Source organism: Trypanosoma theileri (assembly GCF_002087225.1).
Source record: "Trypanosoma theileri isolate Edinburgh chromosome Unknown TM35_Tth_6_V1, whole genome shotgun sequence".
Classification (NCBI taxonomy): domain Eukaryota; phylum Euglenozoa; class Kinetoplastea; order Trypanosomatida; family Trypanosomatidae; genus Trypanosoma; species Trypanosoma theileri.
Window position 1 is genome coordinate 726,431 of NW_021639848.1, and position 26,179 is coordinate 752,609.

General features: G+C 39.0%; 12 protein-coding genes across 12 annotated transcripts; all 12 read right to left on the reverse strand.

Annotated features, from left to right (window-relative positions):
* Positions 1 to 1,112: 1,112 nt before the first annotated feature.
* TM35_000063900 (putative hslvu complex proteolytic subunit-like) lies at positions 1,113 to 1,799 on the reverse strand (the record flags this gene model as incomplete). Its single annotated transcript, XM_029023427.1, has 1 exon — positions 1,113 to 1,799. One exon carries the CDS (start codon positions 1,797 to 1,799, stop codon positions 1,113 to 1,115), a length of 687 nt encoding a protein of 228 aa, XP_028885451.1.
* A 1,118-nt stretch (positions 1,800 to 2,917) lies between these two features.
* On the reverse strand, positions 2,918 to 4,060 carry TM35_000063910 (parafibromin; the record flags this gene model as incomplete). Its single annotated transcript, XM_029023428.1, has 1 exon — positions 2,918 to 4,060. One exon carries the CDS (start codon positions 4,058 to 4,060, stop codon positions 2,918 to 2,920), a length of 1,143 nt encoding a protein of 380 aa, XP_028885452.1.
* A 565-nt stretch (positions 4,061 to 4,625) lies between these two features.
* On the reverse strand, positions 4,626 to 4,955 carry TM35_000063920 (uncharacterized protein; the record flags this gene model as incomplete). The annotated part of the gene is made up of 1 exon (XM_029023429.1): positions 4,626 to 4,955. One exon carries the CDS (start codon positions 4,953 to 4,955, stop codon positions 4,626 to 4,628), a length of 330 nt encoding a protein of 109 aa, XP_028885453.1.
* A 758-nt stretch (positions 4,956 to 5,713) lies between these two features.
* Positions 5,714 to 8,782, reverse strand: TM35_000063930 (uncharacterized protein; the record flags this gene model as incomplete). Its single annotated transcript, XM_029023430.1, has 1 exon — positions 5,714 to 8,782. One exon carries the CDS (start codon positions 8,780 to 8,782, stop codon positions 5,714 to 5,716), a length of 3,069 nt encoding a protein of 1,022 aa, XP_028885454.1.
* Positions 8,783 to 9,598: 816 nt separating this feature from the next.
* On the reverse strand, positions 9,599 to 11,290 carry TM35_000063940 (putative glycosyl transferase-like; the record flags this gene model as incomplete). The annotated part of the gene is made up of 1 exon (XM_029023431.1): positions 9,599 to 11,290. The coding sequence occupies one exon, from the start codon at positions 11,288 to 11,290 to the stop codon at positions 9,599 to 9,601; it is 1,692 nt and encodes a 563-aa protein (XP_028885455.1).
* Positions 11,291 to 11,558: 268 nt separating this feature from the next.
* On the reverse strand, positions 11,559 to 12,815 carry TM35_000063950 (uncharacterized protein; the record flags this gene model as incomplete). The annotated part of the gene is made up of 1 exon (XM_029023432.1): positions 11,559 to 12,815. The coding sequence occupies one exon, from the start codon at positions 12,813 to 12,815 to the stop codon at positions 11,559 to 11,561; it is 1,257 nt and encodes a 418-aa protein (XP_028885456.1).
* A 332-nt stretch (positions 12,816 to 13,147) lies between these two features.
* On the reverse strand, positions 13,148 to 14,776 carry TM35_000063960 (uncharacterized protein; the record flags this gene model as incomplete). The annotated part of the gene is made up of 1 exon (XM_029023433.1): positions 13,148 to 14,776. One exon carries the CDS (start codon positions 14,774 to 14,776, stop codon positions 13,148 to 13,150), a length of 1,629 nt encoding a protein of 542 aa, XP_028885457.1.
* Positions 14,777 to 15,137: 361 nt separating this feature from the next.
* Positions 15,138 to 18,929, reverse strand: TM35_000063970 (putative telomerase reverse transcriptase; the record flags this gene model as incomplete). Its single annotated transcript, XM_029023434.1, has 1 exon — positions 15,138 to 18,929. The coding sequence occupies one exon, from the start codon at positions 18,927 to 18,929 to the stop codon at positions 15,138 to 15,140; it is 3,792 nt and encodes a 1,263-aa protein (XP_028885458.1).
* A 449-nt stretch (positions 18,930 to 19,378) lies between these two features.
* TM35_000063980 (uncharacterized protein) lies at positions 19,379 to 21,847 on the reverse strand (the record flags this gene model as incomplete). The annotated part of the gene is made up of 1 exon (XM_029023435.1): positions 19,379 to 21,847. One exon carries the CDS (start codon positions 21,845 to 21,847, stop codon positions 19,379 to 19,381), a length of 2,469 nt encoding a protein of 822 aa, XP_028885459.1.
* A 183-nt stretch (positions 21,848 to 22,030) lies between these two features.
* On the reverse strand, positions 22,031 to 24,037 carry TM35_000063990 (uncharacterized protein; the record flags this gene model as incomplete). Its single annotated transcript, XM_029023436.1, has 1 exon — positions 22,031 to 24,037. One exon carries the CDS (start codon positions 24,035 to 24,037, stop codon positions 22,031 to 22,033), a length of 2,007 nt encoding a protein of 668 aa, XP_028885460.1.
* A 319-nt stretch (positions 24,038 to 24,356) lies between these two features.
* TM35_000064000 (uncharacterized protein) lies at positions 24,357 to 24,977 on the reverse strand (the record flags this gene model as incomplete). Its single annotated transcript, XM_029023437.1, has 1 exon — positions 24,357 to 24,977. The coding sequence occupies one exon, from the start codon at positions 24,975 to 24,977 to the stop codon at positions 24,357 to 24,359; it is 621 nt and encodes a 206-aa protein (XP_028885461.1).
* Positions 24,978 to 25,687: 710 nt separating this feature from the next.
* TM35_000064010 (60S ribosomal protein L22) lies at positions 25,688 to 26,080 on the reverse strand (the record flags this gene model as incomplete). Its single annotated transcript, XM_029023438.1, has 1 exon — positions 25,688 to 26,080. One exon carries the CDS (start codon positions 26,078 to 26,080, stop codon positions 25,688 to 25,690), a length of 393 nt encoding a protein of 130 aa, XP_028885462.1.
* Positions 26,081 to 26,179: the final 99 nt, after the last annotated feature.

Genomic DNA, 26,179 nt, shown 5'->3' on the forward strand with positions numbered 1-26,179 from the left:
TATATATATATATATATATATATATATATATATATATATACGTATAAGGGGAAAAAGAAGAAGAAAGGGAAATAGGGAAGACAAACACAGGAGCAGAGAAATATATTTACACGTACGGTGTGTATGTGACCCAGAAGACTCCCACCAGTGTTAATAATAATAATAATAATAATAATAATAATATTAATATTAATATTAATAATAATAATCATCAGGAGAAAAATAGAAAACAAGAAATATCTAGAATAAACAAAAAGAAGCGAGGGGAGGTTGGATCAACACATCGCAAACAGAACATAGAAGATAGTTCGACCACAAAAAAAAACAAAAAAAAAAAACAGAAAAAAACAATCTCAGTGCATTTAATGGGAAAAACAAAATGCTATGAAAACAAGAAAATAAAGAAAAAAGAAGAGCCACAAAAAGAAAAAAGAAGGAAAAAGAAAGGTGTGTTTTTTTTTTTTTTTTTTTGTGTGTGTGTGTTTGTGCGTTTTTGTAACTTCTCATAGTAGTAGCAGTAGTAGTGGCATTGCTTTAATATGGAACGTGTGTGTTCCATTGTTTTTTTTTTTTGGTTTCGCAGCCACTTCCGCCACAAAAAGAAAAAAGAAGGAAAAAGAAAGGTGTTTTTTTTTTTTTTTTTTTTTTTTTTTTTGTGTGTGTGTGTTTGTGCGTTTTTGTAACTTCTCATAGTAGTAGCAGTAGTAGTGGCATTGCTGGTGATGCAAAATTTAATCGCACTGACTCTCCTATTCATTTTTCATTTATACGCGTTCCCCATAAAAAAAAAAACAGAACCTTTCTTCTTCCTTTATTGTGCTTTCTATATTTTATTTTATTCTCTATTATTTTCATTTTTCTTCTTTTTTCTTTGCACTTCTATTGATTATTTTTTTTTTTCCTTCATTCCTTCCTTTTTCTCTCCCCTCAATACTCTTCCATCTTCCTCCTCTCTCTCTTTCTTTCTCACTTGCATTCTTCTATGTTCTTTCGTTGTTTCCCCCTGTACACGCCGCCTATTCGTCTCCTCTCTCCTTTCTTCTTCTCCTTCTTTTTCTTCCCGTTCCTTCCTTTCTTTCTTCCTTCCTTCTCTGAAGCACCCCTCCTCCTCTTTACGCACTCTTCGCCGCCTCGCTTGCGGTTTCCGCTCCTCCTTCTACCTTTGGTGTTGTGGTTGTGGTTGTGGTTGTAGTTGTGGTGTCTGCTGGTTTCGCTGGCTTGCAGGTGAGGATCTCCACATCCCAGTGCTCATTGCTGAAGACATCAATCTCAGTGGCGATGCGCATGGCCTTCCGTGCAATCCGCTCGGCGTCATATCCCTCCACGTCAATGAGGGCGCGGGCGGCGGCCTTCGCAAACGTGCCGCCGGAGCCAATCGCGACGATGCCGTCCTCCTCCGGGGTGATCACGTTGCCCTGCCCGTCAATCTCCAGCGTGGCCTCGCCGCTGCAGACAATGAGAGAGGCCTCCAGGCGGCGGAGGGCGCGGTCCGTGCGCCAGTCCTTCGCCAACTCCACGGCGGCTCGCGTGAGTTGATTGGGAAACTCCCCGAGTTTGTTTTCGAGTTTCTCCATCAGCGCAATCGCATCGGCGGTGCTGCCGGCAAAACCAATCACAACATCATCGTTTATCTTACGCAGTTTGCATGCACTCGACTTGGCCACAATGCGCTCACCGAGGGTCACCTGGCGATCGCCAATCAACACCACCTTATCGCCCTTACGTACAGAGAGAATGGTGGTGTGACGAGATTGAATACCAGCAATAAAAGAAGTGTGGCGGGCCACACGACGAAACATAATTACGGTTGTGATGAACTACGGAGTTTTTTTTTTTTTTTGTATGTGTGTATGTGGGGGTGCTATGGCTACTGTTAATACTCCTGTGATCCGGCTAACTATCTACGATTACTGCCATACACACATACATACAGATAGAGAAGCATTGAATAAGGAAATAAACGAGAAAAAAGAAAAGAAAAAAAAAAAAGATAATGAAGAAAAAAAAAAAGGTTTAATCACGTAAATGTACCTTCTCACCACTTCTTTTTTTTTTTTTCTACACACAACTCTTCCTTTTTTCTTTTTTTTTTTTTTTTTTTTACCTTAGCTTTACGACTGTTTCTGTCTTGAAAATCTGATAGAGGGAAGAAAATACAAAACTGAATATGTTAAGTTGTTCTGGAAGCGGCGATTACTCCCTCCTCTTGTTTCTTGTAATAATGAATCAGAGAGTGGGTGCTTTCTGATATTTTTTTTTTTTATTTGCTTGTTTATTTATATATAAACATGAGTTCACAAAGAAAAAAAAAGAAAAAGGAAAAAGATTCTATTGCAGAAGAATCCCACTCGTATAACCAAGAGAAAAAAACAAAAAAAAAAAAAGGAGACCCTCCCCACCTACACAAATGTGTTTGTGCCTCCCACAACATCCAATCGTCTTTTTCACTGTTTTTTTTTTTTTTATTTCTTTTTTTTTTTTTGTTTTTAACTCTCGTTTCCTGAGTAGGCATTTCCCCTCACGCCACCATCCATTTTTTCTCCTCTTTCCTTCCATCCATTCATCCATCCTGCAAGTCCAAAGAGTTTCTCGTAGGCATGTTTCTCTCTTTCGTTTCACTGTTCTTTCTTTACCTCTTATCCTTTTTTTTTTTTTTTACCTTTTTTTCTTCCCCCGTTTTACTCACCTCATTGCTCTCCAGGAACTGACCCTTTCACTATCAGTCATCGCTTCCCCAAGTGGAAATCAAAAAGAAGGAGGGGAAAAAAAAAAAACAATAACATCAGCAACCCACTTCATCAAAGCGCAGAAACAAACAACAGACGACTAGAAGAATACATAATAACAAAAGAACAACAATAAGAATAACAACAATAACAACAACAACAACAAAATCATCGGCATCAAGGACATGTAATCAATCTAGTGGAACTGTATACAACTTGAAGAACGGATGTGTCTCCAAGAATGTGTACAAATGCTCCCAAAAGACAGATGCCTGAAGAATGTGCGCATGTGCCTTCACTACACGACGCGTAAGGGATAGTGGTTTAACATTCCACTCCTGCAGTGCTTTTGGCAATTTCTCTTCTTCAAAGTAAGGTAAAAACCCACACACGCGCTGAAACAGTTCACTCACTGGTACAGCTGTAGGTTCATTTGGGAACCAACCACGGAATTGCCATTCATGTCCATCTACAATGCATGCACATACGTGCTGCCAATTCTTTACCTGTTTGGGATCATCCACAACACGGAATACTTTGTATGCTACGGTGTACTTCTGAGGATCTAGAAAACTTCCTGGGGTAACAATAACAGCATCTGGTTTATTCTCCTGGACATTCACCGCACCAGTTTCCGCATCCACAAAGAGTGATGGTGGGTCAATGTAAACTCCCTTTTCCAAAAACTCACGAATGTTAAAGAGTTGCAATATGGATGAAACAGAAGAAGGGACAAGGATGATAGGAATAAAATCTGGTTGGCGATGGGTCTGGGCATAATATTCTGGTAAGAGAAATCCCGCAGCAAGACGGGCCGTACTTCCAAAAGCACGAGGAACACCCGAAACCCCAACGCCTGATGCAGTTGAACCAAATGGAACTGTCGCAGTAGAGTCTGTATTCCCCTTAGCCACCGCGTGTGTCTGATATGCCTCAAAAAAGTTCGGTCCCTCCTCAGACATCAATCCACCATTATTTCCGTTATTATTATTGTTATTATTTGTATTATTATTATTATTATTATTATTATTATTAGTAGTAGTAGTATTGTTGTTTTGGCGTCCGCCAGTGCCGTCCTCTTCCGCGCCTCGTGACTGTGAAGGTGTGGGGGCGGCGTGGAATCCCTCCTCTAATGTCATTTGCGGCCTGTAGAGTGCGCGGGCGGCGGCATCAAAGGCGGCTGCGTTGGCCCGCACTTCCCGCAACAACTCCGCCGGCACCTCGCGGCCCTCCGGGAGGAACTCAGCGGGCGTGAAGTCCCGCGGCAGCGCGTCGGTGGAGTTCATCGCCGCCACCGACTCCACTAGACGACCCCACTCTTCCCGCAGCGACATGGCAGGAGATGTGTATATATATATATATATATATATATATATATATATATACGGGAGTGAGAGAGAGAAGAAAAGAAAGAAAGAGAAACTGTTAGTGTGTTTGTGTGTTAGAGTGCGGGGGAAACCGTTTTTGGTTCGGTCTCGTTGATTCTTCTTCTTTTTCTTCCTATTGGCACTCCTTCGCTGCTGAGGGTATTATTATTAATATTATTAGAGGAAAGAGAGAGAAAAGGGAAGAAAGAAAGGAAAAGTAATCACAAAAAAGTATAAATACATACCCAAGGGAGAAGTGAGAGTTTTTGTCAGTCTGCGTATTTGTTGTCTTTTGTTTTTTTTTTATTTTTTTTCTTTCTGTATTTTGGTAGTTCTAACCCCTTCTTCTTCTTCTTCGTCTTTCATCTAAGCTGGAACCTCGTAATGTTTTCTTTCTTTTTTTTTGGTTTATCCACGCGAATGCAGATATACAAAGAAATGCAAATGCAAAAAAAAAAAAAAAAAAACAGAGGAAGAGAGAAAGAAAACCTTCTCTGTACCAAATCTCCCCCTGAAAATCCCCCCCCACTCTTTACAACCCAAGCAACTCTCTCATGAACTTCAAAAATGCAACAGCAGCATTTTGACAGAGTGGAGAGTACATTAACGCCATTGTGATGGCTAACAACAACAGACTACAGAGTAGTCCTACCCAAAATCTCTGATAACAAACACGACGCGCAGCTTCCTCTTCCCGCATCTCCGCAGCAATCGCCGCACGTGCACGGTCCCGCCGATCCCGCCTTTCTATTTGTCGCACTACCGACCGGTAGTCTGAGACTGGAACGGGTTGTAGTTTTGGGCGAATGGCACCACGCGGAACAGTGAGGCGCTGGATCTTTTCAATATCATTATCCGACATTGGGATTTGTGCGTTTACCTTAAAGCCGGAATACTTTTTCTTTCTCTGGTTATTATTATTATTATTATTATTATTATTCTTTCTGTTGTTGCGACCGCAACTACGGATTCCTTGGACCTCGCCAAATTATATATATATATATATATATATATATATATATATATATTCAATTAGTGTCCTTCCTTTATGCGTAATATCCAATGACCCGTAAGTATTATTAATAAAAAGAAGTATTTAAGAAGGGGTAAAAGAAAAGCATATTCGTCAAGATCACTGGAGTAATAAAAACATTTTTTTCTTTTTAGGAAATCCTTATACGTTCAGATAACAAAGAAAAAAAATGTAGACATATACAAGCAAAATACAGGTACAATGTACCTAAAGGAAGAAGAAGGGTGGGTGTTGTGTGGAGGGGGAAAAAAAAGGAAACTAGGTAAGAGAAAAGTCTCTCTGATTTTTTCATTCACTTTACATCATATATGCAATCATTTCCAAGGAAAAAAGGGGAAAAAAAAGAGAAAAGAAAAAAAAAAAAAAAAAAAAAAGAACATGGAAGAGATGGAGTTTATCTCCTCTTTTCATGCATTCATTACACAGAAAGAAAGAGACACACAGAAACATATATACACAGACAGTTCCTTTCCAAGAAATGTGTACCCCCTTTTTTTTCTTTTATTTTCTCTTTTTCTCTGGTTATTCTTATTTCTCTTCTTTCTTTCTTTCTTTTTCTCTCTTCATTACTTTTCCATTATTACTTACTATCGTTGATGCGGACCCCCCTTCGCATCTTCCAACCATCTTCGCAGAGTCACACTCTCCCCCTGTTTATCCAGAAAAGACTTACTTGAATTGTCCATAGACCGTGATGAGGCCATTAATCGTACGGACCTCCGTTGTCCACGATGTGCAGATCCAAATCGAGTAGAAACATTTCCAGATGTATTAGATAAGGGCATTAATGCAACTGGTTTTTTATTTAAAGTTGTCTTTTTCCGTTCCAATGTGGGTGAAGGCGTCAAATCTAAAATATGAAAACGCACAATAAGAGAACATACAACACGAGCAAGACCTGCCCAAATACGTCGTTGTTTCTTTTCTTCTTGATGTAGTTGTACATATTCCCGTTGTGTAGCTTGAGTTAATGAAGTACTAACAGGTGGAATTAAGTGGGCCTTTCGTTTTACACGTTTTCGTCTTTCCATTTCTATTTGTTGTTTTGCCGGCTTTGGGGATATACCTGGAGTATGCATGTTGGAATGCAAATCACTGGGTGTACCATCTCCTTGTGTACCATTTGCCGTACTCTTCACATTCTCTTTACTATCCGTACCAGTAGTATTATTGGTATTACCCCCCATACCAGCAGCACCAACAGCAGGACTACTACTCCTACTACTCCTCCTGCTACTACTACTACTACTACTATCATTATTATTGCTACTGTCGCTACTACTACTCTCATCATCTGCATTATCGAGACCAAGATAGACTTCAAGGTCTGAGAGTGTATCCACCAGTCTCTCTCCATCCTGAGAACCATCGACATCACCATTTTCACTATTGGGTTTGCGTATAAAAGTTCTGCGACGCACAAATGATCGTGCATTCTTTTTAAGTACAGTGTCATTCGAAACAATAAAGGTTCGACCTTCTTTTACATTCGTATGGGACATACTAACAGCATTTCTTTCAGCTGTTCCTGCAGTGTCCTTTACATTTACAACATCCACCACATAGTTATTAAGTCTATCCTCTCCACGGCAACGCAGGCGTGAATCCACATCCTGCTCTGCTGTAACTGGACCCCCACCCACTGTACGAACATATCCAATGAAAAGCGTCGCCAGTACCCACAGCATAGCGGTTGGATGAGGAAATTTACAAAATAAAGCAGGTGTAAAGAAATCGTTAAGAAAAGAACAGTGTGTAAGTAATGAAGGAAAGAGACCTTCTGCAGTTTGCAAGTATAATACACGTTTAACTTCTTTAAAAAGTGTTTCACTTACCGTATCGGATGAATTATCAGAAGCATTTTCTCGTTTCCATGTGAGTACATCCGTTTCCCGTTGTACTGCTGAAGGAAAATATACCATTCGTTTAGCTCCTCTAGCAATATAAAGGGATTCTAATGCCCGAACTAGTTTAAGTAAACCTGTAGGGCCAAAATCCCCTTCATGTAGTCCTGTATCTATTTTACTGACAGCATGCCAAAAGACCCCACCTGTACTATTTCGCATAAATAAGTTTACCCAATCCAGAAGAAAGGTCTCTAGGCATTGACGAGCTTCTGAAAGACGATCTTTTGCCGTTACCGCACGAGAAACAAATTCATCCTCCACACGTCTTAACACTAAACCACTTTTTCGAACAGTTGAAGAGACCGTTATAATTTTAGTTTGACACGTGTACGTTTTCGCTAGTCGTTCCCAACGTTTTGCATTCTTTTTTGCAGTGAGAACATTATATTGTAACTGTCGAAGTTCATTATGCATAGTTCGAAGGGTTAATACGTGATTTTCTGCTAATTGTGATTTGAGTGCCTCTTTTCTTTTCTTTAATATTTCATTATTCCTCTGTTCTTCTAATAGTTTCTTGGATAAAGTATCCACTGCTGTATTATTGGCATTTTCCAAAAACGCTACACGTAACTCGGACTCTTTTAACATTTTCACTAATGAGGCAACATGTGATTGAGTGGCAATACGCCGCCAACGTAAAAAACATCCCTCCACTTGAATACGTCTTCTCACTCGCAATAAATATGCCATTGCGGCTTCTCGAAAGGCACGTGTTCTTCTTGTGGTGGTTCGCCAGGCACGAAATGTGTGTTCAAGCGAGACACGATCCACACGTCTCTGTGCAAGACGAAGCACTAAATGACTCTTACGAACAACATCCTGCATATGAAGTATTCGTTGAGAGAGTTGAACATTTTCTTTTCGTTCAGATATACAAGCATTAGACCATAAGTGTAAGTTTACAAAATCATGACAATTCTTAAAAGGTGAATAGGAGAAAGTAGAATCGGAAAAATCTGGAGTTTGAAAGGATTGAAAATTACCAGGTGTAAAAGTAGCTTCAAATATCACTTGTCTAAGTAAAGGCCATAGAATAGAGTATTTAGAATCACGACTAAGAACTTCATTCAGTAAATGACATGCTACACTTACAAGAAGACGATTAGGCTTTTCAGCTCCTCTGCGTTGTTCTCGTACAGATCGTGGACCAAGTGCGGTAAGTAACACTTCTTGAAAACTGGTTTCTGCCCATTGTATCACACATTGAAAACCAGAGTCTTCAAAGGGAATGGGAAATCCACGTGGAAGTTCATCCATTTCTTTTCGCGGTGATGCTACTACTGCAGGATCTCTTCCAGCTACATACATCTTCCCATGTTGATACTGCTGCTGCTGCTGTTGCTGTTGCTGTTGTTTTTGATTGTATGGCAACCCTGTCGCCTTTCCCACTGCAGAAGAAGCCGGGATTTCATGTAATACTACTTTTTTACCTTTTCTTCCTTCTTGTTGTGATTGTGATTGTTTATTGGCTGGTTTACTTTGCAGGATGGGAGGTTCAATCACGGAGGGCGGCACGACTCCCGCCACGCCGTGCAGCAACGCCTCCATCTCGCGATCCACACGAGACCGCACGAACGCCCGCTCGCGGACAAACACGACATGTTGTCGCTCCTCCACACGTCTACGTTCAGCCGTGCTTTGATCTAATTCCCGCTGCAGTTGGGCCTCCGCACGAGATACATTAATGAGAACAGGAGCTTCACTCGCCAGTTCTCGTTCCTGTCGATTAAGTAGTGCAGATGGTTGCATTTTTTTTTTTTATTTTTTTTTCCTCTCTAGCTCTACTTTTTTTTTACTATTCTTATTTCTTCTCTAGTGGTTTTTTCTCCTATCCTTTCTGTTGTGGATAGATTCGGCAGTGAAAAAAAAAATATTCACACTATTTTCACTCTGTGGGAGTGGGAAGGGACGTTATCAAGAGGAAAACAAATACAAAGTGTGATTTGTCTGCAAACCTTTTTGCACACACACACACACACACAAAGAGTGCGCAAACCTTTTATCGGTTCAAATTCCCCTCCTCCACTTCTTTTTTTTTATCGGGATTACTTTGCTGTTTTCACCACAACAGTTATATAGGCTTTAAGTAGAATAAACAAGTAAAAAAGAGAAAAGAGAAAACAAATATATATATACACATACACTTACACACATATATATATATAAATATACAACAGTAAAAGGGTAGGTAGGTGGGTAGGTGGGGAAAACAGAATACAAAAAAAAAGCAATAAACAAAAAAAAAACGACACGGTCAGAAGGAAAAAATATAAGGAGCAAAAGCATTTCATTCGATCTTGGTTGTTAAGAACAAAGAAAAAAAAAAAACCAAAGCAAACTCTATCTTTTTTAATCCCCTCTTTTCTTTAGAAACCATTTTGTCATCATTCGGGCATATTTTTTTTTTTTTTTTGCTTCTTTGTTTGTTTTTCTTGTTCTTGCTATTGTTTGTTGCTCCTTTAGCCAATTTCTGTATCGTTCAAAACTCAAGAGAAGGAGGAATATATATGTATATATATGTATATATATATTTTTTTTTCTTCTTAATGTGAGCCTTAATGTGGTTTAAGACACTTCACGGTAACATAGTGCCGGATAGACATGATTGCATACAAGTTTCCCTGTAATATTCTGTGACCCGACTGGTTGATTCTTTATACGGTAGAAGAGACTTTCATATTGACTTGCCATCGTATCACTTCCAAAGAGATGCATGGCCCGTTCACGGGCATTACGTGCGGCCTCTGCGGCCTTCTCTGGATGTACTTTATAATATAAAATCTCTCTAACGAGTGCGGGTACATTGCCGAGAGGAAATCGCCGTCCATACGCTTTACACGGCACGACAGAGCGTGCACTTCCCAGATCTGTTACCACAAGCGGGACTCCCGACAGGGCCGCCTCAATCATCACAGTGTTCAGACCATGATATTGATAGAAGGGATCCACAAAAACATCCAGGGATTGATAGAAATAAGCCAAGTTTTCTTGATTTAGCATTCCTAACATCACAACAGAAAATCCTTCCGCTCGTAAAGTTTGATAAAGAGGTTTTTGATTTCCATCCCCGGCAACGAGGAGAGTAACATCCCCAAATCTTTTCATAATAAGACGCATTGCCGTAGAAAGTTGAAGATGACCTTTAATAGCCTCTAAACGACCACCGCAACCCACGATAAAATTCCCAAGAGGTACATGATGTTGGGTTAAAAAGGCATTACGTACTTCCCGGCCCTCACGTTGTCGAAATAAATGTCGGTTCACACCATTGTAAATAAGTTCCACCCGCTCTGGTGGAATATGTTGAATATTTATTAAGTCATGTTTCGCTACATCGGATATCACAATATGATGAGGAACGGTAAGAAGCATATATTCCTCTAATGCTACCGCAGAGGAAAGTGCTTGCATACGCTTCATTACATTTGGACCTGGCATTTTATGTTTTAAATGAAAATTGTGTACAATATAATTTAATTCATTTCTAAACCAATCCAACATAGATCCATGCCAAGTAACAGCAAAAGGTACACCCAATTGAAAAATATTAGGTACTGCAGACCAGCTTTCACTATGAATAACATCAAATGGTTTTTTAGCATGAACAGCATGAAATGCAGCTTGGCAATTTTTAAGCCATTCCACACTGTATTCACCATCTTTTGTAGATGCAATTTGCTGTACTACAAGCAGTGCATTTTCATCATTGCAAAGTGTTGATAAATGTGTGTTGGGATCTGTACAATATCGTAATGTTTTTAATGCTTTTCTTTGAGAACCAGAAACGAAAACATGCACGTAATGACCTCGTGCTGCTAGTTGTGAATAGATATGAAAAGCATGAAACTGCATACCACCAGTGGCATGAAGAGGTGGAATCCATAAACGTGAGAAACCAGCAATTCTTAACATACCTTCTCTACTTCTTGTTTGCTCAACCGCAGCTGCAGTGGCTGCATATTGTTTATACATCTTAACAGTAGATTCCAGACAACTGGTATTAGTTTCATCAATATCTATAAAGAAAGATTCAGCTTCACTAAGCCCATAATGTCCACCAAAAATATTCATTCCATTCCATATACCACCTTCTCCTCTAAATGAAGAGCCTTCTTGAAGTTCATAGGAAAAAAAAGATCCAACATAAACACCGAAAAGGAATATTAATAAACCGCAGATAAATATTCTAAGCAAAGAAGAGAAGATTTGGTGTTTAATAAATAAAAGAGTCCTACGGTGTATATGAACTGGGCCCATATTCCTCTACTAATAATAGAACTAGAAGAAAAATAGAAAAAAAAAAAAAAAATAGCAAAAGTGCATTTAAAGAAAAAATAAAGAAAATGTTAACCTTTTAAAGCATAAAAAAACAAAAAATAAAAAATTATATCCTTTTTACAAGAAATTGTCAGTCATTATTTCTCCAAAAAAAGAAAAAAAAAAATCTATTTTTCGTATAGCAACAACACTAAGATTAAATATACTTTACAACACCCCACACCCACAACCCCCTTTTTTTTTTTTTTTACTTGGGATAATTCCATTCAATCACCGGCATAGGAACACGAGCTATGCGTCTTCTCTCCTGTCGCAACACTTTATCCATACAAGGAAAATCCATCTTGGATTTCTTTGCTCTAGACTCATCATCATCGTTATTATTACTATTATCATCTTCATTCGACTCCAGTTTCAAGTCATCCCGAGATAAAAAACGTTTATACACATAATATGACATGTCAGAATGTGTGGTATTAAACTGTAATACCGGAAACTCTTGAGGAACAGAAAGAGGCGAAGAAGAAACAGAAGGAAAGGAAGAAGCATCTTGTTGTTGTGGTGGTGATGATGATAATAATGTATTATTATCAATATTATTATTATTATTCTCTTCCACATGCTCTTTGCTTTGTGGAGGTGAAGAATTCATATTTTTCTCACTTACTACAAAGGCAGCACGATGACGATATGTACGGGTTATTTGAATTCTCTTGGAAACTGGTAAACCCTGCGGCAGTACAGTGTAGTAAGGAGAACTGCAACTTCTATCATCATTATCATCAGTGGTCCCTTCCTTTTCATTAACAGACACGCTGTTCATCTCTACATTGTTTTGCATTTTCCCAACATCATTACTATCCACAATAGTATTATTACTATTACTACTAGGAGTAGTATAAGCTATTCTTGTTGCTGCTGAAATAAGTGCACTACCAGATACGGGAAGAAAAGTTTTTGTTAGTCGCCACGATCCTCTTATATGTGTGTCTTCCTTTTTCTCTTCTGTTGCAGATTGAATGGCATTCACAGCAGCTGCAAGGGAATCACCCAGCAGTTTCCCAGAAGCCACAGCTTCTTGAAGTGAGAAAAACATCTGTTCTCGCACAGTAGGTGGATCTTCAACAGTTTTCTTCTTTTCAAGTGATAATGATGATGATATGCCCTTTCTTACGGAACAATTACGAGAATGTTTAAAAAAACTAGACGACGTCGTAGAGATAGTGCCGCAAATACAATGCCAAGAACCATCTTGTGTTATTTGAATACTTTGAGGGGAAACTATTTCTTTACTTCTTTGACTGCCCACACGCAATGATGATGATGTTGAAGAGGAGGAAGAGGAGGATAGGGTTGATACGGCTGTTGCTGATCCTAACAGTGGTGGAGTCGCTGCACTAGTAATAGTAGTAATAGTAGTAATAGTAGTAGTAGTAGCAATAGCGGTGGTTGACGGTAATAGGAGAGGTGGGGAAGAGTGAGGAGTTACGGTGTAACCACTCATTTGTGTGCCTTCCATCGGTAAAGTCTACTCTACTGAGTGCAGAAAAGAGAGAAAAAGAGAAAAGGAAGAAGAAAAGAAAAAAAATATGCATATGAAGAAACAATCAATAGAATAAAAAAACAAAATGAAAAATTAAACGGATATATATATATTGCATATTTGAATTCATTTTTTTTTTTTTTTTGTCAGAAGTACTCATAGCAACAAGGAAAGAAAGAGAAAAAAAAAAGAAAAACAAGAAACGTTGTTAGTTATTTCGCCGTCCATAGGGAATTCCAAAAATAACAACGTTTGCTATAATACATGAAAAAAAAAAACGAATTTCAGAGAGATCAAAATACATTTGTGCTATGCTCTGACTTTTGCAACACATAGAGGGCTTTTCCAACTGTCTCTACAACGGTATCGTGGAATGAGAGAACATCCAAAACATTAAGAAGATGATCTTTATCAAGCTTCCGTAACTCATCACGATATCTCGTCGGAAAATTACTGTGCATGGAATCACTCCTATCACGTAAAAATGTATCTTGTGCAGCTATGGAGACTATAAGTTTACTTAACACATCATGATGTTCTTGTATTTCCTCTTGCACACTTTGCGCAAGTTCTTGCATAGATCTTAACGCTGTATCATATTTTGGGGTTCGTAGAGATGCAGTAGCCACATCAAGGCGGTGGGCAAGTTCACGCTTCATGCGATCTACATCCAGTTGATTTGTTTGTAATGCCGCTTGTACTTCCGCCTTTAGGGATTCATTTTCCACTTCAAATCGCATCAATCTACGACTTATCTTATCCCGTAAACTCTGAGCTTCTGTAACTTTCTCTTCCAGTTCTACTTTTTTCTCCTCCAGTAAACCACGTAATGTTGCATTTTCAACACGAAGCTCCTCCATTTGTCTTTGAGCATCTGCCTGCATTTTCGCCCGCATCGCCTCTAATGCCGCGTTAGGATCTTGACCCGATGATAATTGAATTCCATGAGCCTGTAAAGCCTTAAAGGCATCATTCAATTGCTGCTGTCGTCGATTCACCTCTCGTACCTGCGTACGCACAACATGCATAACCAGTAAATGATAATCCGGCAAAAGCGCATCACGTCCTTTTTCTTCTTCTTCCATGAGAACTGATCGGGCTGCCTCCTCTGCGGCCGCTAGTGTGTACAGGGCGGTTGCGTCCCCCGCCCCTTTGGTGCTACGCCGCGAGGAGACGGATCCCTTCCGGGTGCCCTTCCGGCCCTTCAGGGACTTGCGGCCCTTCGCCGACCCCTTCCGCCCGCCGCTGCGGGGCCGCCCCCGGCCGGAGACCCGCCGCGAGGAGGCCGCCGACGAACTGCGCGACCCCCCGCGCGAACGGGACGTACTCGCGGAGCGGGAGGCGCGGCGTTTCTGCGGGCTCTTCGAGCTGCTGGACGGGCGGCTGCTGGCGGGCGACGGGCGTTTGCCGCGGCGGCCCGGCGTGGAGGAGCGGGAGGTGCTGACCTTTCGCGGCTTTCGCGATTGAGACTTCCCGCGTGGTTTGGCAGCGGCCGTTGCTCCTCCTGTGGCTGCGGTGTGGGTGCTGGTAGCAGCAGCAGCGGCGACAGGCACTGTTGTGTTTGTTGTTGTTTTGGTTGTTGTTGTTGTTGTTGTTGTTGTTGTTGTTGGCGTCGTTGCGGCTGCAGGTGCTGCGGGGGCTGCAGGGCCAACGGGTGGACTGTTCACTTTATCACGTTTGTTTAAAATAAGTGGCAATTTCTGTACATTCTTATCTTTACTGTTTCGACTGTTGGATTTGTTTGGATCTGAGGGTCGTTTAGGGACTGCCATATTTGCACTTTGTGTACCGTCTGGTGTTGGAGTTAAGAAACCAACGGAACTCCCTCTTGGACTCGGCACAGATCCCTTTACGGAATCTTCCAATTCACTTGGCATTTTTTCTCTATTGTTCCACTGTCCAATGGTCGCGCCGTCTTCCATCCCCTTTTCTTTCCTTCCTTAAACCGATCTAGAGAGAAAAAGTTGAAGCATAATTATTGCAGAAAAAAAAGAAAAGAAGAATAAACATAGATGAATGAATGAATGAATGAGACATGAATAAGAAATCTGTATCCAATTTACTTAATTTTCTTTTTCTTTTTTTTTTGTGTGTGTATGATTATTGTTTTTTTTTTTTTTTTTTACTTTTATTATTCATCATTTTTTTTTTTCGGTTCAAAGAACCAGGAAAGGAGCAAAAAAAAAATATATATATATATGTATAAACTACACATACCATAATAATAATAATAATTAACAGTGATTCCATGTAATTCGATATAAGAATTCTGAGATCCTCTCCTTAAGCCGGCGCTTGTGGAGAAACAAATCGTACCGCAGCAAGAGCACGCATCGTAACAGTGTCAGAACCCTCTGCAAATAGCAACATACCAACACTATCCGCAATATCACTACTATTGTTACCAACAATTTCTTCTACTTCTTCTTGAGGGGGAGTATTATTATTATTATTATTATTATTATTATTGTTAGTAGTAACAGAAGAAGAAGAAACATCAATAATAACATTCCTCTTTTGAGTGTCAACAGCAGTAGTTTTCATTAAAAGTGTTGTCTCCATTTTTCGTTCTACAACTCCTCGTAAAAGCAGCAAAAAGGATCTTGTTATTCCTTTACTTCGTCGTACTCTCGCTATCATCCACGGTAACAGGTTATCCAGTGATCTATACAAAGCCAGCAGAACACAAAGTCGCACATCCTCATCTGTGATATCGCAGAAAGAACCTGCCCGTTCAAGAGCTTCTCTTTGCCGCCGCAGTAAACGCTTTAAAGCTGTAATCGCCAATGCAAGAGGTTTTAAAATTATACGCATATGCGGCCGCATGAAATGGGCATTTTCCACCATTTTATGTAGTACAAAACGTGACCAGAGAAGACTCATCTCATATAATGTTTGTACAACTCGTGCCTTTGAATTAATGCGTCGACAAAAGACAGTGAGTGGGGCACGTAAACAAATAATACCCACCAATCGCAATGAAGAATGCAACAGTTCATTCCCTGTTCTCGGACGTACGGCAATAGATGGAAGAAGAGATGCCAATCGTGCCCATTCCACACTAAACTCTAATGTCTGTGGATTCCACAATAATCCACACCATGGTATACATTTAGTATTCGTACATTGTAGTTTATTCCACTGACAGGCAAATCCCACTTCGGGCCATCCTGTGCGAAGAGCAGCATCACAACGTAAAGCGGCTATAGATGAAAGTGTTACTACTAAAACATCATCCACACGTCTTAGTAATAGTGAAGGTTCTTCATGTTCAGAAAGAATCTTTGATAACGATACATCCACAGTCTCTAGAAGAGTATTACAGAGAAACATCGCTACTGCTGAACCTTGTGTAATGCCCAAGTTTTGTGTATATAATTTACCATCAATCATTACAGGATGAGATTGTAAATGTTGTTTTAACACTGTCCGTATCTCATCACCACGGATTACAGAATCCGAAGAAGGTGCAATCTCTTCATATAGAATCCATCCTTTAGGAATACCAGGAAGTGTACCCTTCTCTACATGATGACTAGGCACCGTCTGAAGACGTGTAAATTGGCGTAATGGTACTTCATAATAGTTACTAATATCTTCTCCTAACCTAGGGAGTGAATTTTCTGTATATTCATGAGATACACTTCGTCTATTCATACAATCATTATTACTAGAGGAAGATGGTGCAATAGCCGTTAACCACAATGTATTGTATAATTCATGTTTAATAAGATCTTCTACTACATTCATTATGGCCTTTTGTGGAAGGCGATCATAACACCGCACCGCATCTCCGCGAACCATTGTTACTACAACTCTTTCCATTGGTGCCTTCCATGAAATGTCATTATTAGGCATTAATAAAGGAGAAGAACAAAAATGTCGTGCTCCTTCAACAAAGGAACGTATATCTGCGTATTCATTTTGATGCGATACGTTAGTGAATTTCACTAGAGTGGATCCTTCCTGAGACTCTTCTATACCTGCAAGGAGACAACGTAAAGATTCTCGTAGAATAGATGAGTTTGGAGACTTGATAGCCATATTACTTGTTGTCGTTGTTGTTGTTGTTTTTGTTTTTGTTTTTGTTTTTCTCGCAGTGCTTTCAAATAATGGTGAATGCACACAAGTTATCATTTTCGATAAAGTACGTAGTTTACCAAAGCGAACACGTGCGATGGGACGTAGTTTATGACGATCCAAGAGAAATCGAATAGAAGAATACACCAGAGATATATCACTATTAGTAGTATTAGTAGTATTAGTAGTAATTTTATTAAAATGATGCGTATAATCATTTATTTGTTGAATATCTCTTTTAGGCCAAATCATTTCTTCTTTGGTGATCCGCTTCAATGACATGGGTGGTAACATCACTTGTTGATTGCCTTTACACTCCCCAATATTTCCTTTTCTGCGTGAAAGGCATACTTGCCTCAGTTCACGAGAGACCAGACGTGTCCATACCGGTTTAGGAATAAAAGCAAATCTATTTGGATTTTTAGAGGACCACGTAATGTGAAATGATGAACGTAAGAGAAAAGGCACAACGTGTTGAAAGAGAAAGAATACTAATTGTAGAAAGATTCGTTGTTGAATCATCGAACGACGTTTGGGTGTAAATCCTTTCGTATAGAACCCACGTAACCATGGAATATGAGAAACTGTTATTTTATGTAGAAAATGAGAAAGTGGAAATATTTCCTGTCTCCCACATTTAAGCCAATCTAATATGATGGGAGAAAACTCTGTTAATATGATGGAACCTCCCCAAAAGTTTATTCGCTCCGTTGAGTGAGGTGCACACCAACGCATATTTTCAAATAGAGTTTGTAAATAGGATACAATGATAGCCTCTGGTGTTGTTAGTTCAGATACCGCAACAGTGGTGGGTTTCACGGACTCCGTGCGTCGACGACAGCGACGATTATTATTATTATTATTATTATTATTATTATTATTATTATTATTATGATTATTATTACAGCAAATAGTACGACTTCGTTCTTCTAAAAATCCAACATGTTTAATGGCAGCTCCTCGAAGGTTTAGACGACACACACTACCCAAAACACAGTGAAGTACATGTGTTAAGTGTTCTTCTACACTATTCTTATTCGTAGCTCCAATAGATTCCACAGATAATGTGTACGGAAATACAAAATGTACTAATTGTTTGGCGGCTATCAATGCATTACAACCTTCTGAGCATCGTATCTCTTTATTTCCACTAACAAGTGAACAACGAGTTGCCAAATGAACCTTACCCCTATTATTATTATTATTATTATTATTATTATTATTATTATTATTATTATTATTATTATTATTATTATTATGATAGTATTCCCTCCATAAACCTTCCATTAATGGAGAGATGGTATCGTTGGTCTCTGCAAAGGTCCGTTGTGGTGCTTCTCCAATCAATGGTAAACGAGAAACATTCAATTGATACAAGGATGGTAATAACACGGAACTCTTATTATGTTGAGGTTGTTTATTTATGAAAGAACTCTCACGCCGTATAATTACTTTACGAGTTCCCATCTTCTCTGCCCGACGGTGATGTTTCACTCCACGTGGAATGGCATTCTTTAAAGGAGGACCAAACACTTGTAATCCACCAGCAGTGGGTTGAAACTGCACAATCATTGGACAATAACGCGCTATAAAATTCACAGCAGTTGTTCCCATCTGTGTAAAGAAGGAATCCAATAATGGATGTGCAAGTACGGATAATGTGAGAGGTCTTCCATGTAGAGATGTGGATAAAGGTCGCAATCGTGTATCATTTGCAATTGTTAATGCCTTTAGAGTTCCTTTTCCTTTTTCTTTTTCTGCCGTTGATGTTAAGGTGGGAGGAGGTGGAGGAGGTGGGGCACTGAGAGAGATATAGACAATCACTACAAAGTCTCCTGTGGGTTGTAGAAAGAGAATCTTCTCACTAGTGGGTTGTGCCGTAGTGGAAAGGAGAGAAGTTTCAAACCGTAACTGCAGAGAGAATAGCCGCTGCACAAATTCCTTTAGTGAATATGGTCCATTGTAACCAGGAATAGAAGGAAACGTTGAAGACATTTTCTTCTTCTTTTTCTTTTCTCTTTAATATATATATATATATATGTATGCTTTGATTCTGATCTCTCTCTCTCTCTCTTTATTTCTTGTGTCTGCAAGGCAGTATAAAAAATACATAATAATAAAAAAAAGTACAATAAAAGAGAGGTAAAGAAAAAAAATAGTTTCTATAAATAGCAGTAACAAGGAGCACAAAAAACACATACATATAAATATAGAGAGAGAAGGAGAAAGAGAAAGAAAACAACAGTAACGATAGAATTGATGACCGTAATCCGAAACGATACAATACAACCACATTGTGATATCAGATTGCAAATGAAACTATATATATATATATATATATATATATATATATATATATANAGAGAGAGAGAGAGAGGGAGAGAGACAAAAAAAAAAGAGGAGAAGAGTACCTCAAATAATGGAGAGGTATTATATGAAATACACTAAACCCCACAATCACTAATCACCACAGATACTTCCCTCTGTCTTTTTCCAAGTTTACTACAGCCAAGAATGAGTAGATTTAACATATACGAAGCAAAGATTCCAGCTACAAATAAAAATAATAAAACCGTTTCTCCTGTTGGTATGAGTCGCAATGCATCTGTAGCCCCTCTTACCGATGGAGAAGGTAGAAAACGAAAGAGAGCCACATCTGCTGGAATGATTTCAACAAGACCCCAATGAGGTTCTATTACTTCATAATTCACTAATTGTCCCTCCATTGAAAAAGAAATAGAATGATTAAAAGAACCACCAAGTTCCTCATAAACAGCAGTAGTAAATCTATTTATAGTTTTATTTGGTGTATTCATTCCAGGATAGACGATATCTGTAGTCGTCAGTACCCGTGTACCCATAAAGGTACTATTATCACGTCGATCAATAAGAAAAAGTCCTGTAGTTCCAAGACGAGTACTGGCATTTAAGAATTCCGGTAAAAAACTCATAGCGAGATCTACAATAGCAGCCGCACGTGGTCCATTTTTATTAAAATTATTTAACAATGATGGTTGAATAAAACTAAATGCGCTTATTTGAGTATTACTAATGGGATCTACTAAAACATAAGGCTTTGTCCATTCTCCACTAATGGAGGTGATATTTTGAACTCGATTCTTCACAAACTCACCTCGTGGAGTCTCATTAAATCGTGTGGTGTTTACATTATTACTTTCCGAGAGTGAAACACCATCAAAGGAAATTTCCATACCATCAGAATTAGTATAAAAACATCTTAATTGATCTTTTAATTTAACATTTAAAAAACATCCACAGGCTCCCCAAACATTTTCCATAGTAGTAGTAGTAGTCGTAGTATTCGTAAGTTGATAGGCCACATATAAAGAGTTAATATGAGAACCAGATGTTCTTTGCATAACACCTAAAGCCTCAAGAAAACGTGAATTATGTTTTTCATTTGCCGCCAATTCACATTCAACTCCACTTTCGTAATTAAGCATCGTCGCAGCTGCAAGACGTTCATGTTCAGTGAGAAGTGAACGTAAAGAGGCATGTACTTCCGCTGCGGATAACACAAGTGGAGAACGTGCGAAAAGCATCCATGTATCCATAAGTGTTAATGATTGATAAACAAGACCATTTTCAAAAAAGGAACCATTTTGTAAAAGTTTACCACCATGTTGACGAAGAATAGTAGAAGCCATTGTATTAATACGTTCACGAGGTGTAGCTGTAGAAGGAAAAGGAGTTACACCAAGTAAATCTGTCTCTATAGTATCTACTACAAATTGTCCTCCCTCTTCTTGTAAATAACGTGTATCGACTAACACCACCTCTGTGTTGGTTGCAGGGACACTAATGGCTTCTGCTAAACTCGATAGCGATACTTCCACTCCCGCAACGGCCGTACATTTACCCGTAATAGAATCAAAGTGAATAGGCAACACAAAGGTCATAACATATAAGGTTTGATTGTAAAATCGATCTTGATATTTATTAGGACGTTGCCATACACCTCGTTCACGGTCTTTAGGTGTTAACTTCTGTGCCTCACGTACAAAGTCAAGATGTTCCACAAATCCATCATCACTTGTGTAGAGAATATTAGAGACGTTTGTGCCGTTAAATCCTGTTAATCGTCCTGTAGGATCCACATAGGCACATAATGTGGAAAACTGTGCGTTATTACGGGTATCGGCACTGCCTGGTTCCATACATCCAACCTGTCCCCACCGCTTAATTTCTGATGCGTTTTCTTCATTTAAAGTAAGTAAAGATGATATCATCTCTGTTGAAGATGATGATGATGATGATAATGAATATGAAGATGATGAATATGATGATGATGGAGTATTAGTAGTAGTATTAGAAGAAGAATTGGTGAGATGACTTGGAATCTCGTATAGTACAAAGGCATGACGAATTCTTGATCCCATGGCAATTTCATAACTATATAATAAATTTAAAAAGGCACTTCCACGCAGTGTGTTAATATCATATCCACTGATATTTCGGAATTGATAAGACCATGCAATCATTTTAGCAACATTTACAAAACTTTCAAGATCATGTGAGAAGGAGACAGCACTACTTCGAAGATCATCACTGGTTTCTAATCCTGGATGACTTGAGAGAGCATAGTGTACAGCCTTTACTACTATCACCTGTGAATATTTAAAAAATAATAATAAAATAGCGGATGTTAAGAGAAATCCCATTATTCTTGGATGTTTTGTAAATAATTGAAAAACACCTGCAAAGTAGAGAATAATTCGTCCTCCAAAGTCATCATCTCTTATTAATGCCGTATCTACATAACAATCATCATCTTCATAGATAGATCCCTTCATAATGGGATATACATCACCCATTCTCCTACGTACAGGCATTGGTGAGGATAATAATCCATTTGCAGGAAATGGGACAGTCTTGTCATCAGGACTTAACATCTGGTCACTTATACGATAATAATTATACTATAAATAAATAAATAAATAAATAAACAAAAGAAACAATAAGGACTCCATAATAATAATAATAATAATAATAATAATAATAATAATAATAATAACCATCATCATCATAATAGTAACAATAATAAAGAAAAAAAAAAAGATGAAGAAGTGATTATTTCACATAAGCAAAGACATATACTGACGTAACTCGGCAACAATTTCAAAGCAACTCTTCAGTGGAGCGTAATTGTAAAACACCATTCCACCCACTCGACCATCTTGTTCAGTTACACAAAGCCAAGTAGCTCCATGTATGGATGTCCAAACCTCAATTACCCCATCAGATAGATTTGAATGGCAAACCAAAGCATTATTATTATTATTATTATTATTATTATTATTATTATTATTATTATCAGTATTCCCTTCATGTATGAGTGAAGTGTAGGGAGGTGATCGCTTTCTATGATTATCCATTCCATCTTCCTTTTGATTAACATCTGATATCCGTTGAATGAGTGTACGCATTATGGATGACATTAAGAGATGAACCACTCGAGGGTATTCACGCATGGGTGAACCCGCAATCATTCCATTATACCATACAGTCCATTGAAACGTTAATTTTGAATCTCGTAATTTTGGAAAACTTGGAGGGGCACTACTAAAGAATGAACCCATAGTATTCGTAGTATTCGTATTAGTAGTAGTATTATTATTAGTAAAAGAAAAAGATGAAGAATCTCCTCCACTACTATGAATAGGAGGTATCATACAAGGACCTAATTTCATTCCTTGGATCTCAACAGATCCAATATTCCCTCCTTCACGAATAAAGGCACAACTGCCAGTTGCCAAATATTCCGCAATATCATCTGTGATGACTCGACAGGTGAGATGCATAATATCAAGTGTAGAAGAGGAGAGTAAATGATAATTCACGAGTAAAATAAAAATAACACCTGATGAACGACAGACACAGCAATGGAAAGTCTCATTATCTACAAGTGTAGTAAAATCTAATGCATCCATTGTCTCTATCAATAATAAAGAAATAAACTGTGATACAAGTTTATGAGAGGCATTGGAAACAATTACTTTCAATGTCTCTTCTGCAAATACAATATATTTACAGCTTGTCCATACAAGTCGTTCTTCAGCAGTTTTATTTAACTCGGATACATTAATAGAAGCGACCACACCTAGATACTCTTGACCCCAACCAGTTGTACAAGATTTCTTGTTACTATTACCACTATTACTATTACTAGTATTACTAATGCCTCCATTCACACTATTACTCTGTGATATTTCTGTTAAAAAGAGTGATAACTGACGATAGACTAAACTGTGGCACATAAATTGAACGGCTTGTGTTGATGGACGAATAAAAACAGGAAAGGCGAGAAGACTTTCGGCATTCGCCACAGCCGCCCAACGACGTTTACACCGTCGTACATTAGCCATTCTACTACTACCACTGTTATTATTATTATTATTATTATTATTATTTCTACTTCCTCCTAGTGTTGATGGGGAAGAAGAAGAAGATGTATGTGTAGATAAGAACGAACATACGGACATGTCTACAGCTTGACGAATATCCAACAAGAATACACGTGTTTGTAGAAAGAGTGCAAACTTCTCAAAGAAATCCTTAAGAGATGCCCGGGCCAAACGTATTTCTTCCGCTGTGTGGGATCCATCTGTTGAAATCAACGCCTCTACGGTTGAACGGCCGCATCTTAAGATGAAAGTATCAAATCCAATTCGTAAGATTGGCACCACAGCTGAGCTATCATACACGGCAGTGACTTCCACCACTATCCAAAGATCCGGAAATGGGCAACAGAGTGAAATAATACCATCACTTGTTCGAATCTCATTTACAGGAACTAAAGCCGCAAACCGTTCTGCTAAACAGGAGAGTCCTATACAAAAACCAACATGACTCATTTGTACACTTTCCGGAATATGTGGAGGGAAAAAATAGAGAATATTATCCATTGCTCGTTCCTCTTTCCATCCAGAGAGAACAGGAGAGTAAATACAAAAACTCTTAAGACATGAATTGCAATTATCATTTCTATTACTGCTATTATCATTGTTGTTACTATTGTTGTTATTGTTGTTGGCTAACCCTCCAGAAGAGGAGGAAGCAGAGTTTGTGCTAGTATCGCACATCTTCTTCTTCTAACGCCACACACCTTTCCTTCATATATATAAAACGGATATGTATAATAAACAAAAAGGACAAACAAGAATAGAAGTAAAACATATATACATATATTAATGAAATAAATGCAAAAAAAATAAATAAATAACAAAGAATAATAATCAAAACAAAGCAAAAAAAAAGGAGAGAAATACTTTTTTTTTTCTTTTTTCATCAACTTGATAAAAACCAAATCGCTATCCATTCTGGTCTTTATAAGAGAGTTGAGTTTCATACCTCTGCAAATGTCATTTACGTCTGTATAACCCCCACATCTCATCAACACAGCTATTTCTTCTCTCCTCCTCTTGAGGCCACCACATCAAACTCCTTCCACGCATCCATCAACTTCTCTACATTCCCATTCACAGCATCCCGCAGGAGCGATGGACCACTCTGTTGCAACACTCGCTCCACTCCTCTGCGCAGTTCCACGCGGGCGGCGGGATGTGATTTATTCCCTTTACCCTCTTCCTCTTCTTTTTCTCTGATGGTTGCCCAATCTACATAAGTCTCCTCTGGCACCTCCACTAGGGCGGGCGGCGGCGGTGGGGGAATGCGGGAGGCGCAGAGTTCCATCACAGCGCGAAAGGCCAGCGGCTCATACTGCGCTAATGTTTGTTGCGTGTGTGGGAGGAGAATCATGTTTTGTCGTGCCAACTCATTGCGGAGTTGTGGCCATCCGGAGCCGTGCTCACGGGCCGCACTGTCTACATTCTTTCGCACAATCGCACGGTTCCAGTGGGATTGCTGCTCCACACGATAACGGGTTTGTGTGCGCATGAGAAAATAAAGACGTTTCAATCCAACTTTACGCTCCAGTCGGGCTCTTCCACGGAGCATGCTGCGAATACGGTCAAGCTCAAGTGCCGCTCTGTAATTAAGTACAACATTCGTGCAACGCAACATAATGTCTTTTCTTTTTTTCTTCTTCTTCTTCTTTTTCTCTTTATTTAGTTATGGATGTTTCCTTGATTAGTTCGTTTGGTTGGTTGGTGGATTTACTCAAAGGTTCACACACAGAAAGGGAAACTGTTTATCCAATTCCCCCCTCTGCAGACAGTGAAAGAGGTTATCGTAAATACCAGTGTGTTGTGTGATGTCAGTAGACTACACTACACTACACACAGCTACTGTGTTCCCAACCACCTAATATATATATATATATCTATATATAAATATATATATAGATATATATCCCTCTGGTCCAGTAATCTGGTCTAGGGTAACACGTTTCTATTTTGAGAAGTAATTTAATTACAACCATAGAAAGAATAGAAAGAAAGAAAAAGAAAAAAAAATCATAAGTTTTTCAGCTACATAATTAAATTGCGTGTATAAAAGGTAAACACGTCTTTACAAAGTGAAGGAAAAAAAAAAAGAAACACACAAAAGAGAAAGAATTAAATTTTAGAAACAATAAAAAAAACAAAAGGAGAAAAAAAAATACGGCGGAGCAAAGTACGAAACGCACTTCAACGGAAGTTGAGATAGACGCGTAACGGTGATCCTCATAGTTACACTCAAACGTCTTGCTCATCAAAATACCACACATACTCTCACACACTCTTCCTCTCCCTGACCAAAAGAATCTTTTTTTTTTTTTTTCTTTTCCTCTTTTACGCCTCTTCCTGGTCCTGGATGTTGAAGTACTTGAGCTGGTACATATCCTTACCCTTGGCAAGAATACGGATCCAGTCACGGAGATCCTTCTTCTTAAGGAACTTCTTCGTGAGGTACTTGAAGTACTTCTTGCGGTATGCCATCGTTGTGGTGATGGCGAGTGTGTTGTCGCGCATGCTGATACGCACCTTCTCTGTCAGCTTTCCCTTGCGGCCGTTGAGCTTCACATTATCTTGGAAGTACTGCTCGAAGTTGCTGAGGATCTCCTCGCTGAAGATACCGTCGTTGGCGGGGATGCTGCAGTCAATCTTGAACACCTTCTTCCCCTTTGACAGCTGCTTCTGACGGATGAAGCCACGGGAGCCAACCTTTGCGCGAACTGCAACCATTTTTTTTTTTTTTTTCTTTTTGTTTGTGTGTTGCTGCTGTTACCTGTCTGTAACTATCTCGCCTTGCTCTACCTCTTTTCATTTGTAGTTAATAGTTTA